The sequence below is a fragment of the Bradysia coprophila genome, unplaced genomic scaffold (assembly GCF_014529535.1).
Source record: "Bradysia coprophila strain Holo2 unplaced genomic scaffold, BU_Bcop_v1 contig_358, whole genome shotgun sequence".
Taxonomy (NCBI): Eukaryota; Metazoa; Arthropoda; class Insecta; order Diptera; family Sciaridae; genus Bradysia; species Bradysia coprophila.
The window spans coordinates 2,501,291-2,514,060 of record NW_023503616.1 but is presented as its reverse complement, the minus strand read 5'-3'; the positions used below and the strand labels follow the sequence as shown (position 1 = coordinate 2,514,060).

Sequence of the window (12,770 nt, the reverse complement as noted above, 5' to 3'; positions counted from 1 at the left end):
TTAAATAACACGCACAGATTTTGTGTAATGGTTTATTGCAGTTTGAATAATGCATTTGAATTGGTTTTTTTTTAGCAGTAATCACAATTTAACGTTGAGCTACTTCATCTTGCAAATGAGTTAAATTTGAAGCAAATAAATAATTGGAAAAGAAAGAAGAAAAACTTTTAATCTGATTCATCTGCGGGTTCAACTGGAGGTTCGACCTGTAAACAACAATGCGTGATTACTGTTTTACCATTGCCATTAAATTTCATTGTGTGTACTATGCATGTATCAGTTGATAATGACAATGAACACAAATGATAAACTATCGTGTAATTTACCATACAGCACACAATTTAAATATCGTTTTCATTGAGGATGAAAAAACAGAGCTAACGAATGTTTTCTTTTTCTTACAGACTCGCAGCGAACGAAAATAATTTTCGGAAGAGGTAAGACTTTAACCTCGCTTAACAGCAATAAATAAATGTTAGATGTAACGATGACTGAAATTAGCGGTTAGTTCTCTCTAGTTTCGTACAACTGAAGAAGTAAAAGATCCCTAATCAAACTCTAGGCAATACTTGAACCCTTCTTATTTTACGAAGACCACCCTGATTAAACAAACGAAGTAACGTATACAATATTCCAATACGACTGTACTTACAGTTGTCATTTAACTCTTCACTTACGGCGGACATAGCATAAAAATAATTATCGAATCTATTACTTCATTTTGATCTATGAACTTTGCTACATAAGACGACGTTAGCTAGAGTTCATTATTTATTTATGTTGCCGTGGTCGATACCAGATGAGATAAAGCCCTGTACAACTTAAATGTAGAATTTAAATTGTTATTACATGACTGATATTAAGTTTAATTTTTACAATGTGCAAATCGACAGTGAATGCATTAGGTGATATAATCCAACTAAACGATGAAATAAACTTACAAATATTTAAATGTTTTTTCAAATCGATAAACAATTATTTATCAAAGTTATGATCAATACAGCTGCCACTCAAAATAAAACGAGCAAAAATGTTCAATTCCGAAATTGAGGAGAATTGTTGCAAAGTAGTATGATATTGCATCAAAATGTGAAATATTTAAATTTTATTGAGAAAAAATACATCAGCATTTTTATGGACGATCAGTGAACACCATTATCTATTTATTATGCCATTAACACATTGACTCAAACAGCCGTGTTACTTTCAATTTTTAGTCTTAATTTTCAGTAAAACTTATTATGAATGAGCATTATTACTCATGGATAGCTGGTTATATTCGTTATTATTAAATGAACGCTTGAGAGACCATTTCTTGCATCCGTGTATAACTGCCAAGATATCTACGCTTCATTGAATTTAATAAATAACTTTTAAATTGCTGGACCAATCATTTAATTTACTGAACTGTTCGCATTGGTTGATGTGCTATGCAAATATGAAATTTCGAACACAACTTTAGCGACACAGTACTTACACAAGGAATTTTTATGTTTCTTATACTGTCTTAAGCTCTTAAATTTTCCTAAATTGCCGATCAATTTATGGGGCCATTCGATAGTTTTATTTAAAAGTAAATAATTTGAGTAAAATATGCCAAGTCGTCTGGTCAGCCATATAAGTAAAGTTTATGATTAGTGCTACAAAATGTAAATTTTAAGGTCAACCATAAAAACGTTGTAGTTTGTTTGAAAGATCGAAACAATAATTTCATATTTTAAACGAGCCAATGTTGTATTCGATGAAATTGTATTGGCCCCCTAAGCAATTTCAAAATATCAATTCAATTCGCCAGTTGATTCTAAAAATTCAATCAAAATTTCTCCAGCCTTACAGGCAATAATTCATAATCCAACTAATTACAGAGAATCTTGACCAGATAACGTTCATTAATTTCAATTTTTCCATGAAACCCATTGTGCGGGAAATTTCTCTTATTATTATCTGTACTTTCGAAGCATAATTTGACCTAGAGATATGAATTTAATAGAAAAAAATGAAAGATTATTTTCCCAAGTTCTCAATTATCGGTTTTGGTTGACTGATTCCATATGCATTTTTGTTTTGTTTTATATGCAAATGATTATGCTGTATACCACCACGTATCGAAAGCTAACCTATAACACATTTTTCTGATTATAATATTGAAAGCAACACCGCACTAACATAACAACTTAATTTTACTTGTGCGCTCCGAATACACAAAATCATTTTTTTTTTCGATTAAATTTTAATAAATATTAAAGACTTTGATTATAACGTACTCAGTTTATAATATGGGAATTATTTCTATTATTAACATAATGCATGCAATCTTGATCTTTGCTACAAGAAAACATATGTCCACAGAAAAGAGCTTTTATCGCAAAAAGTAAATCTCTACAGAAACTTAAAAAAACGAAAAGAAAACGATTCCACCTCTCATGGGATACCTTGATACTTTGACTTGGCGCTATTTGTTTTTTTCATTATTATTTGCAGGTTTATTCCAATAACGGTATAATTTATCCTCTTATTATATAAAACACGCACATAATAGACCATCCATATAATATTATACGTAAAATTAAGTATAATAAATCTTAATAGAGTTTATTCGCAAGACATATGAGATAATGGTAAATATGAGCGATACCATAGCAATGCTCTTAAAAGCCGTCTAGAAAGAAAAAAAAATTGAACAGAACCAAACACTCACTGAATATGGTTTACGTATAAATGTATGTTGTTATATTTGCTAAAGAGTAAATATACAAATTATTATTGAAAAATCATGCATCAAAAATTGCCCGGAGGACTCTTTGGGGTCATATATATCGTAGTTGGATAAACGAACATAAATTATAAAGCTGTTTTCAGTCAGGGCTTTTCTTATACACTCACACACGTATTATGTTATGGCGACAGTTAATTGTTATTTCACAAAACATTCTTTTCCATTTCTTTTTATCTTTTCTTAGACTCAAATAAATATCCCTGGTGTATGTTTTCGGTATTAGCATTACAGACCACAATTTCATTCTTTACTCGGCATTTAATTAAATCCAAACGGATGTTACATACGTCTGTCATTAATAAATTATGCAGTTTTGCCATTTATTTAAACTCAAATCAACATTAAGAGAGGAATACAAAATTACCCTTTTTTTTCTGCCAATGCCTTTGTGCGTGTGTATATATGTATGGCGTCGAGCATACAACATTATTTGAATCCAATCCACAGAAATATTTTCAATAACACATAGTCATATATACCTTGAGGAGTCGTGCGGATAACTTAAATAGGTTATCACTTTGGTGTCATTAATAGAAACACTTCAGTGTCTAGTGACGAAGATTTGTTGCTCTATACTTTTAGAGAAATACGACCATTAATTACAATACACCGCGCCTCGAGCAGTAAATCATACATCATTTAATGTAAAACATAATTATAGAAAAACACAACAGAAAACACACTATGCACGATCTCTAGGTCGATTTTATTATGATATTTTTTTCATTCGTTCGTACATACATTAAGTGCACTTTTTGCATATTTATACTATTATTATATGCCCAATGGGACTCTTATGTTTTACGTTTTATAATAAAATGGTATGCATTTTATGCCCATATGGATGATGGTGATGACAATGATGATTGTAGAAGTGGCATTCGATGGCTGCGAGTCGTGTTGTACTGGTCAGAGCAATTAAACATTTACAGTCGAAAAACATAACACTATTACTTCTTTCGATATAAGTTTTTTTTAAATCTTGTACTTCATTAGTTTAACATTATGCTTCTTAGGGTGTCATTCATGAAAGACGTCTGTTTTAGAGAAATAATTTTGACTGTGTACCCTTCCCTGAACTAAAAACGGATGTCTTTTATGAACAACACCTTTTATCATTTGACAGTTTTTTTTAAGTAGCAGGACCACTCAGGCCTTAGCTCTCAGATAACTAATCTGAATATGATATTACAGTCCGTATAAATCTTTGCTTACTAGTTTTTATTTATTCTGTTTTATTTGATTTCTCTCTTAATTGTAAAGTTAATAGAGACATTCATTAAATAGCTCCATAGACGTTTAATCAATTAATTAGTTAATTCATTATAATTTATTTATTTAAGTTATTAGCTCACAAATTTGTTTATAGTTTGTTCCAATCTGGTTTTTTTATTAGAACACCAGTTTTACGACAATGACTTCAGATTTTAGACAACATTCTTCTATTAGTAATGTGGTTGATTCTACAGAACGATACACAAACACAAGAACATTAAGCTTCGTTTGCTGTTGATTGCGGCATTGTGTTATGCATAGAAATGTTTTCCATCACATAAATTAAAATCTCACAAATATTTTTATTTGTTCGAACTTGTGTGAGAGGAACAATTTAAATAGTTACATTTTTGGCGTTTAGACGAAAAGTTGAAAACCGGCCTAGTTCCAAGGGTGTGACACGCTATTTCACATATATTTTTTGTGGAAGTGTCTAGGGGTGCCTAGTTCCAAATTTGTGGTCCAATAAATTTCAGCATTTTAGAAACGTCTAGCCATCTGTTATCGCCGAGTTATGATAAAATAAACAATCATCTCCGGTTAATACAGTCTTTATCGGAAACAAATTAAAGAGAAAATTTTGTATAAAGAACGCGGTTGTCGTTACTAAAAAACTAAAGTATTTTGATGAAGCTTTTGTTATTAATTTTGCCCGATTAATTGTTTGACATAATATTACAAAACTAGCCCAGATGTATCGCTAATTTTTGTATTTTTGTTGTCATGAAAATGTAACTGACTTAATGTTTCGAACAGATCAATGAACTGATGTTATATAAAAGATTCTGTCCACAGAAGGTGTCCAGCTTTTTCTTCGTTTTTCGTAACATAAGTAGAGTCACTTTTTCAAAATTTGTGACAGGTTTGACATAAACAAATGGTTTAACCTGTTACAGACTGCAAGTATATGACCAGTATCGGGTCTATTACTTCCATCTATCAAAGTATTTTTAATTGGTTGATTTCAAATCTTGTACTTCAATTTTTTTAACATGTATTTTACTATATAACGGACCATGTTACCCAGAGCTTGTCATTATTTTTATCGTCGTTCGACAACAGATGAACAGCCGTATCTGACAGATTAAAAACCGTGTCGCACAGACATCGAACTCCGTAGACTTTAAAAGTAGCAAATCGTATATAGTCATCTGTTATCGACTACGAAGACGAAAATGGTTGTAGCGTTCTGACTTGTGTTGTCTGTTCTCTTAACTCGTTACAGACGACAAGCATATGACCAGTACTTTTATCGGGTCTATTACTTCCATTGATCAACAAAGTATTTTTAATCTGTTGATTTCAGATCTTATACTTCAACTGTCATTATTTTTGTCGTCGTTATCGATAACAGATGAGTAACCGTATGTCATTGGTGTAGTTAATGGAATTGTTTATGAAATTTGTATTTGTAGCACACAATTTTAGGCAGTTATTAACCCCTCGGAAACCATACATTAGAAATAAAATCGTTTCGCTTTTACAGTACCGTACAGTCATTAGAATTTACGTATTCAACAGTGGTAAAGTTAGTTCATATGCACTTGAATTGTAGATTGAATGTCTAACAAACAGCCCATTTAACACAGAGCGTTAATTGTTGGGAAATTACTTTTGCTAAGTGTAGGAACAACCGTAAATCATAGTGACAGTGTTACATTGATTATTTTACGTTTTGAATTTATTTTTTCTGTTAAATTTCTTCCATGAAACAAAAGTTTTCTTTATGTTAATGTCAATTTTTATAAACTATTTTATATTTTTACGCTACTTGAGATTTATGGATATTGTTTTCATGAAACTACACATATCTGTGATTAAATACTCGGCACATGCTTGCCATATATTAACGCACTATTACATTTTTATTAGATTTTTTTTAGGTCGTTTTTATTTTTTTTAAGAAGAAAGTGTGTTAAACAAACTCGTTTTTTAAAATTTCACAAAACAATTGTTTTAGTTCCTTGATTTTTGTATTGAAGCATTTTTTTGAGTGTCTACGTGTCTGCAAGTAAATTGTCTGAGATCTTTGGAAATTTAATATCTTCTTTGAAATATTGACGACAAAGATGTGGAATTATAATTATCTAACAATGTCAGTCCAACTCATTATAATCTTGCCACAACTGATAATTAAAAAGCTTCACAGTCCTTTGCGACAGAGTATCCTATACATTTTAATTTCCAACTCGTTTTTTTCGTTAGATCTTAATCACGCCAAAAATGTACTACTTGTGACTGGCTTAAGAAGCTACATCTATTTAGTACATCACTGTTTCAGATTGCTTGCGGACAGTTGGTAATAATATTAATTAAGAAATGTTTCGAAGAAAGTTTCGTAGACAAAAAAAAATATTATTATTAAATGCAAACATCTTTGGCGCACGACAGACAAAGGTCATGTTATGATACATGATGTGTACACACAGCATAAATGAAAATATTTATTTACATTAAAATGTTCGAGCTCTACGAGGCTAGAAGGTTATTAGCAATAAACTTGAAAACGGTTCTATTCTGCTATGGAATTAAATTAGATTAATGATAGCGGAGTAGGTTGTAATAATAATTTCTATAATAAATTTAACACTTTTATGATTTTAATAACTTTAACGAACAAATGAAGCACTGTCTTTAACAGCGTTGAATTTTGTGCGTATACGTTTGATCATGGAAGGTCTTTACTTGCTAATAAATACTGGTCTCCTTAACATTATTTCATTTTAATGTTAGACACATAACGTACTTTTTGCGTTATAATTAAAAAAGATCGAGAAGTGTAAATTAGAATGATTTATGGTCACTTCGACATGAAAAATTGAATGCTATTAGCAATGATATGGATCTACCTTGTAAGTTATAACATTAATTTTTACCAAAGAATATTTTCTGCCAGCACCGAAACAACGTTATTTAAATCAATGTAGTGAAAAATGACCGACGGACTGTGCAGACGCAATTTTTTTTTCTCCTCTAATGTATCGCAATTTGCCAATTCGTTTTTCTCCACCACATTAAATATATGTACCTGCTAAGAACAAGAATCTGTGATTCGTTTTCGTTTGGATCTCGGTTTAGGTGTTCATGATCTAACCGCAAATATTTCTGTCATTAAGCACCTATCTATTTGAATTTATTCTGTAAGACACTGAAAGTACATTGGTACAATGACCCAAACATTTATTACGTCTTATAATCACACCTATTCCTATAACACCGACAAGAATTGATCGTTTAGCTGAGCTTGAGCTAGCGTTCGTTGTCCTTTCAAGCACTCCTTTCGATGTCACAAGCATGTAATAGTATACATTACGTCTTTTTTCGGAGATTTTTATTTTGCCGAGAGGGACATTTGTAGCCCGAGCCGAAGGCAAGGGCTATAATTCCTCGTGGCAAAATAACAATCTCCAAACAATTACGTAGCTCGGCACAAAAATGAAAAGTCACGTTTTCATGTATTTATTGACCTCGCCTCGTCTCGAACCAACAAAATTCACACGCAACCTTTCAACTTTTTATTTATTTTTATATTTACTGACTATTTAAGCATTAGAGTTTGACTAGAGAGATAAGATGCTCTCTCTCAACATCCACATATTTCATTAAAGTCAATAAAAGTAAAAAATTAAAACTTTGGACGTTAAGTTAATAGAATGTTCTTATGTTTTTCAGATTGCCGTTAAAGGATTCAACAGATCGGAGAGAGTAAATTTGATGTTAAGCTGCCGATTCTAAAATGTAACACTAGTTTATGGACAGAAATCATTGAAAGCAAATGATAAAATGGCTGCTACTGACGGTCAGATAACGTTAGCTGCCTCTAGATTCGGTGATACCATCCCGGTTTATTTAAGGTAGATACTTTGAAGCCAATCGCGAATCGAGGAAACTCATTAAATAAACCAAATTTTACAGAGATTTTGCAAAAACTGACTTACCAGCTGTTGCAAAAATCGTCAAAGGGCAACATCAAAACTTGGGTGTGCCAACTCTATCAAATCCCTCCCTACAAAGCACAGCATTGTTTTTAAATGCCGGGAAAAAGTACCAGATTCTAGCTCAACCAATTAAGATTAAAGAAGGACGAAAGCCATCTAATGTCGGTGAGTACAGATCCAACTGAGATCGGATAGTTAAAAGAAAAAATATGAAGGAAACTAAGATCGACAATTCTATTTCCCAGGACCAAAAGTTCTTATACCCGAAACCTATCCTGGCTACTTTGAACTGCTTAGCGAAGATGGCAGATCAACGCGTTGCATCGATAATGTGTTGGATCTGTCGCGGAAACCAAATTTACGTGTTCTAGTTCGTGAAACATTTCGTTGCAACCATCTGATGAAAACTATTCATGCTGGTGAAATTCTGACAACAATGTACGACAATGGGAAATATTTGAAATGTAAAACATTGAAAGATGAAATCATCAATTTGCCCCTTGAAGCCAAAGCGAAATTTTCACCAATTGCTAAGGAAGACAGTATTAGTGGTGTTCATTCGGTGAAAAATTTATTGAAGAAACGTTTGCCAGTAATTGTAAGGTAGGATTCGACAGATTTACATTTTTAGTGGGTGGACTCTGTAGCCATGCAATATTTTTTTCTCTAAATAGGTTAGTCCATGGAACAGCTCCAAAAGGATTAAAACAACCATTTGTGCCAGAACTACGACTTCTCGGTTGCGTAGAAGTTGATAGAGTATTTGCCCTGCCACTGCAAAAAGACACCGATCTTGTAGCGGTCCCTTTGAATGCTAAAATAAAACTTCAGCGAGCTAAGAACATGGATCAACTCGAAACGTTCATGGAATATTCGAGATTTTTAGAGAAAGCTCAACGGTTATTGTCGGACGCGCGGGATAGACTACAGATTGTTGACGTAAAGCTCACTGATAAAGAGAAGAAAGAGGCTAAATCGAATAGCCGACATGTACCAACAATCATCTCAGGTCTAGAAAGTAGTTATGTTCTAAGAAAAAGCATGAGCTGTGATTCAACCCGAAGCATTCATCATTCAAACAAGACACCGATAGCCGATGACTACGATGATATCGATCAAATCTATGATTATGTTAGAGGTATGACCATTATATCGCAGACATGCATATCCCGATCAGCTTTAATTTATTTTTAATTTACAGGATTTGCGCCTCTTCCAAAAAATCTGAACCGTTTCGAACCAATCATCGAACCACCTCATTCGAACAAATCTACTGACAATACTAAATCCCAGCCAGATAGTGGCAACTATAGCCTGATCAAAACTAACAATAACAGCATCGAATCCGTTAACAAAAAGAACCATTATCAGCATTACAATGGCCACAACAATAACAACAACAACGACGATGATAAGCCGATCCCACCTCCAATTGAAACGATTCCAGGAAAAAAGTTACCGGAAAAACGACAACGGCCAACGTTGCCCAAGTTGTACGTAAAAAATAACAGCCATCAGAAGCAGCTAAACGGAAATTCACCCGGACTCATAATTAACAACAGTAAGGAAGCACTTGAGCCCCAAAGTCCATTGTTTCACATCAGGTATGTTGCTCGAAAGCTTCGCACAATTTTTTTTCGCCTCTTTCTAAATTATGATTTCGTACCAGGTACAAAAGTCTTAGCAGTCTCCAACTGACACCAGAGTCCGCTTCAACCACTCCCATTTCCATTCCGTCAAAATGTCAGGAGAAAAGCCATCAATTGACCAAAAGTGCTAGTACCCAATGTGCTCGTGAAGGAACGCTAGATTCGTCACGAAGTGGAGGACGCACTTCTGGTGATTCAAAGTTGCCAGAGAAGAAAACGCGCCGATTGTCACGACCGAGAAGTTTGTCGAATTTGGTGTGGGAATTACGGCCACAAAAAGAGAAGTCGAAGAAAAAGCTTTACGTACACCATTACGATCATCATCAGCAGGGGACTCTCTATTTGTAGAAATTTTTGATGTTTTGATGGCAAATGTACTGATTGTGCGTAAAAAAAGAAAGAAAGAAATCTGTCATTGTGGGACAGTAATTAAATATGTTTGTTAAGTCGAGAGAAATGTATTCCAGAATCAGAGGTAGCTTACAAAGTTTCAGGAAGATGCAATTAAATTGTTTAGTCAATACAGTGTTACGTCTTTTACGAACGGTTGCATTCACTTGTTATCAATAATGACGACAAAAGGTTACGAGTTATAACGTCCTCACTCGTCGAAATAAAAATTTGGACCCACGGACGTAATATTCTCTTACATGAACCAGTCCATACTTTAAACAACAGGAACAACCGATTTGACGATGTTATGGGGAAATGCCTACCGTTTGTAAGAGGTTAATTAGATGAAAATAGCCATATCTAAAGCGTAAGCTACTTCCACCCGTTTGCACTTAGAAATTAAAATTACATTTTCACGACATCACACACAAAAGCAACAATTTTTGTCCTCTTTCTGTCCTGCTGTATACTGTGAATAGCATTAAATAAAATATCAACATATCTCTATCCACATAGAACGTAAGTTATAAATCGTCAAACGTGTAAGGATGAAAAATTATTTAAGTTTTGTAGTCTTTTTATGTGATTTCTTATTATAACTAGAATTTAATTAATTTTTTGTTTAAATTTAAATCGTCGTGCGTTTAAAATGTCGATTGTGTTTTTTATTATTTAGAATTATCTTATATATCCCGAAAGCCAGATCAAAGCAAAGAAATGAAAATAAATAATTTTCTTAATTTTAATTCAACGTTTTTTTTGTACATTTTATAAACTTATGACAAAAATTAAAAATCAAAACATTTTTCGCCATTCGTCTTGGATAAACGGCTGTGGTACAGCATTAGTATTTCAATGTAAGAATCAATTTTTGCGTAGACAGACACACAACAATTTAAATTTATTAAAACTTTTATCCATTCACTTATTGAAATCCATTTTAGTGTCACATAATTACATTAAAATAGACCTTTATCCGTAGCACAGCACAGCTAAAATTTACATAATTTATGTCCAGAAATTTCAAAAGAAAATGAAAACAAAAAAAAATATTTTACAAAATATCAAAAGTGAAAAGTACAAGTTCGTTTGCTCCACTAGATGTTCTAGTCGATTGAAATGTTATTGTTTTGAAAGTAATCCTGTGATTGAGCACACCTGTGTATATTGCGATACAAAGTTTCGTTCTATTTTGTTCGGATATATACACCGAGATGTGTCTCAGTCAAGTGACCGAGCAAATGCAATTTTTACTTTTCGTTTCATAATCAGCCAGAAATATGGCTTTTAATTACTTTTCTGATTGTATATTTGCATTAAATGTCCAAAATAGTTTTTAAATGAAAAATAAAATTCAAACAAAATCCAATAAATTTAACGACGTTTCATTCATTAATAGTCTCTTTCAAGCGTTGACCAAGGTGGACCTCCCAGAGAAGGAATGGTTATTTGTTTACCAATAAAATAGAGAGTTCCAACTAGAGCTAAAGATCCAACATATTCATTCGTGCGGCGTGAATAACTTTATTTTCTTCACTCAAATGCGGTGAAACGATGGCGTTTTTTGACGCTATCTCTGATGGCAATTCAGGTGAGAAAATTTCTTTCTCTATCTCTCTCTCTCTCTTTGTTTTAGTTTAGAAAAATGGCGACGGCCACGAACGGATGAAATAGTTATTTGTTCACCGAGAGAGGAAAAAGTTGGGAATTTCATTTCGATGATGTTGTTTGTGGCCAGAGCGTACCGAGAGCCACTTGTCACCGAGAAAAAGAAATTTCCTAGATGTATTAACCTAGGAAAAAGTAAGAAATTAGCTTATTGGGTGACTTGTGGTACTCGTTGAGCCCGAACAACACCATCGAAATGAAATCTCCAACTTTTCTTCCGTAGGTTGTAGGTTAACAGATAAAAATGTTATGCTTCTAATAAGACACCTAATATGTGGTGTGAATATTCAGTTTTGTAGACATCTGACTTCTTTTATTCATTCTCTGTCAAATTCATGTACTTTTCTGCGTAATTCACTTATTCACTCTCAAAATTCACTTACCCCGCATAACTCTTATAATTCAGTTATCCAACCCGCACTGTGTACTGTGATAATGTTTTCTATGATCAAGCCATTTAAAATTGGAACTATGGAGAAATTATGATATCAGAGTTCGTTGCAAAACCCTAGTTTTCTCATTTGGAAGCAAGAAAACGTTGTGTTCACCAGTTCACCTCTCTTCACTCTCGTAAAAAATCCTACTTTCTCCCTTCTTTAAACAAATAACTATTGTATCAATCAGTTTCGAATACGAATATCCGAATATATTTACACATTTGAATGAATTTGATTCTACGATAGTGATACTGTTCCGTTATTGACTGAATTCCAAGGAAATTTTTTCAACGTTCTCAAAGGGGCATAATCGAATAGGATTATGCTCCCGATATTGTGGGACATAATTAAGTCACTGATGCACTTCCTCTTCTTTGTCATAATAGCAATTTTGAGAGTACTGACCAATGAATTTTTATACTTTTGAATACTTCGCCTTTTACTTGCTACCCGTGTTATTAACACTTATTCGAGAGTCAGAAACTTGATTTCACAATGCGTATATAATTTCCTTGGTACTGACACCGCAAGAAAAAAAAGAGTTCAGCAATTTTATGTCATCTGTTAGTAACAGAAACGATAGAAACAATGTATGATCGATCACTCGCTATAATGTGGTTTTATATAGCAAATA

General features: G+C 33.1%; 1 protein-coding gene across 2 annotated transcripts in view; it reads left to right on the top strand.

Moving 5' to 3' along the window:
• The window catches only part of LOC119081745, a 67,441-nt gene extending 56,041 nt beyond the window's left edge, over positions 1-11,400 (top strand). The window contains exons 3-9 of one of the 2 annotated variants that reach the window (XM_037190916.1): positions 405-437; positions 7,724-7,905; positions 7,967-8,154; positions 8,235-8,592; positions 8,664-9,127; positions 9,191-9,593; positions 9,659-11,400. In XM_037190916.1, coding sequence (XP_037046811.1) covers positions 7,835-7,905; positions 7,967-8,154; positions 8,235-8,592; positions 8,664-9,127; positions 9,191-9,593; positions 9,659-9,986 — 1,812 coding nt within the window. In that variant the 5' untranslated portion in view covers positions 405-437; positions 7,724-7,834 and the 3' untranslated portion in view covers positions 9,987-11,400. The remainder of the gene's footprint in view (positions 1-404; positions 438-7,723; positions 7,906-7,966; positions 8,155-8,234; positions 8,593-8,663; positions 9,128-9,190; positions 9,594-9,658) is intronic. The other variant, XM_037190917.1, reaches the window with a different exon arrangement.
• Positions 11,401-12,770: the final 1,370 nt, after the last annotated feature.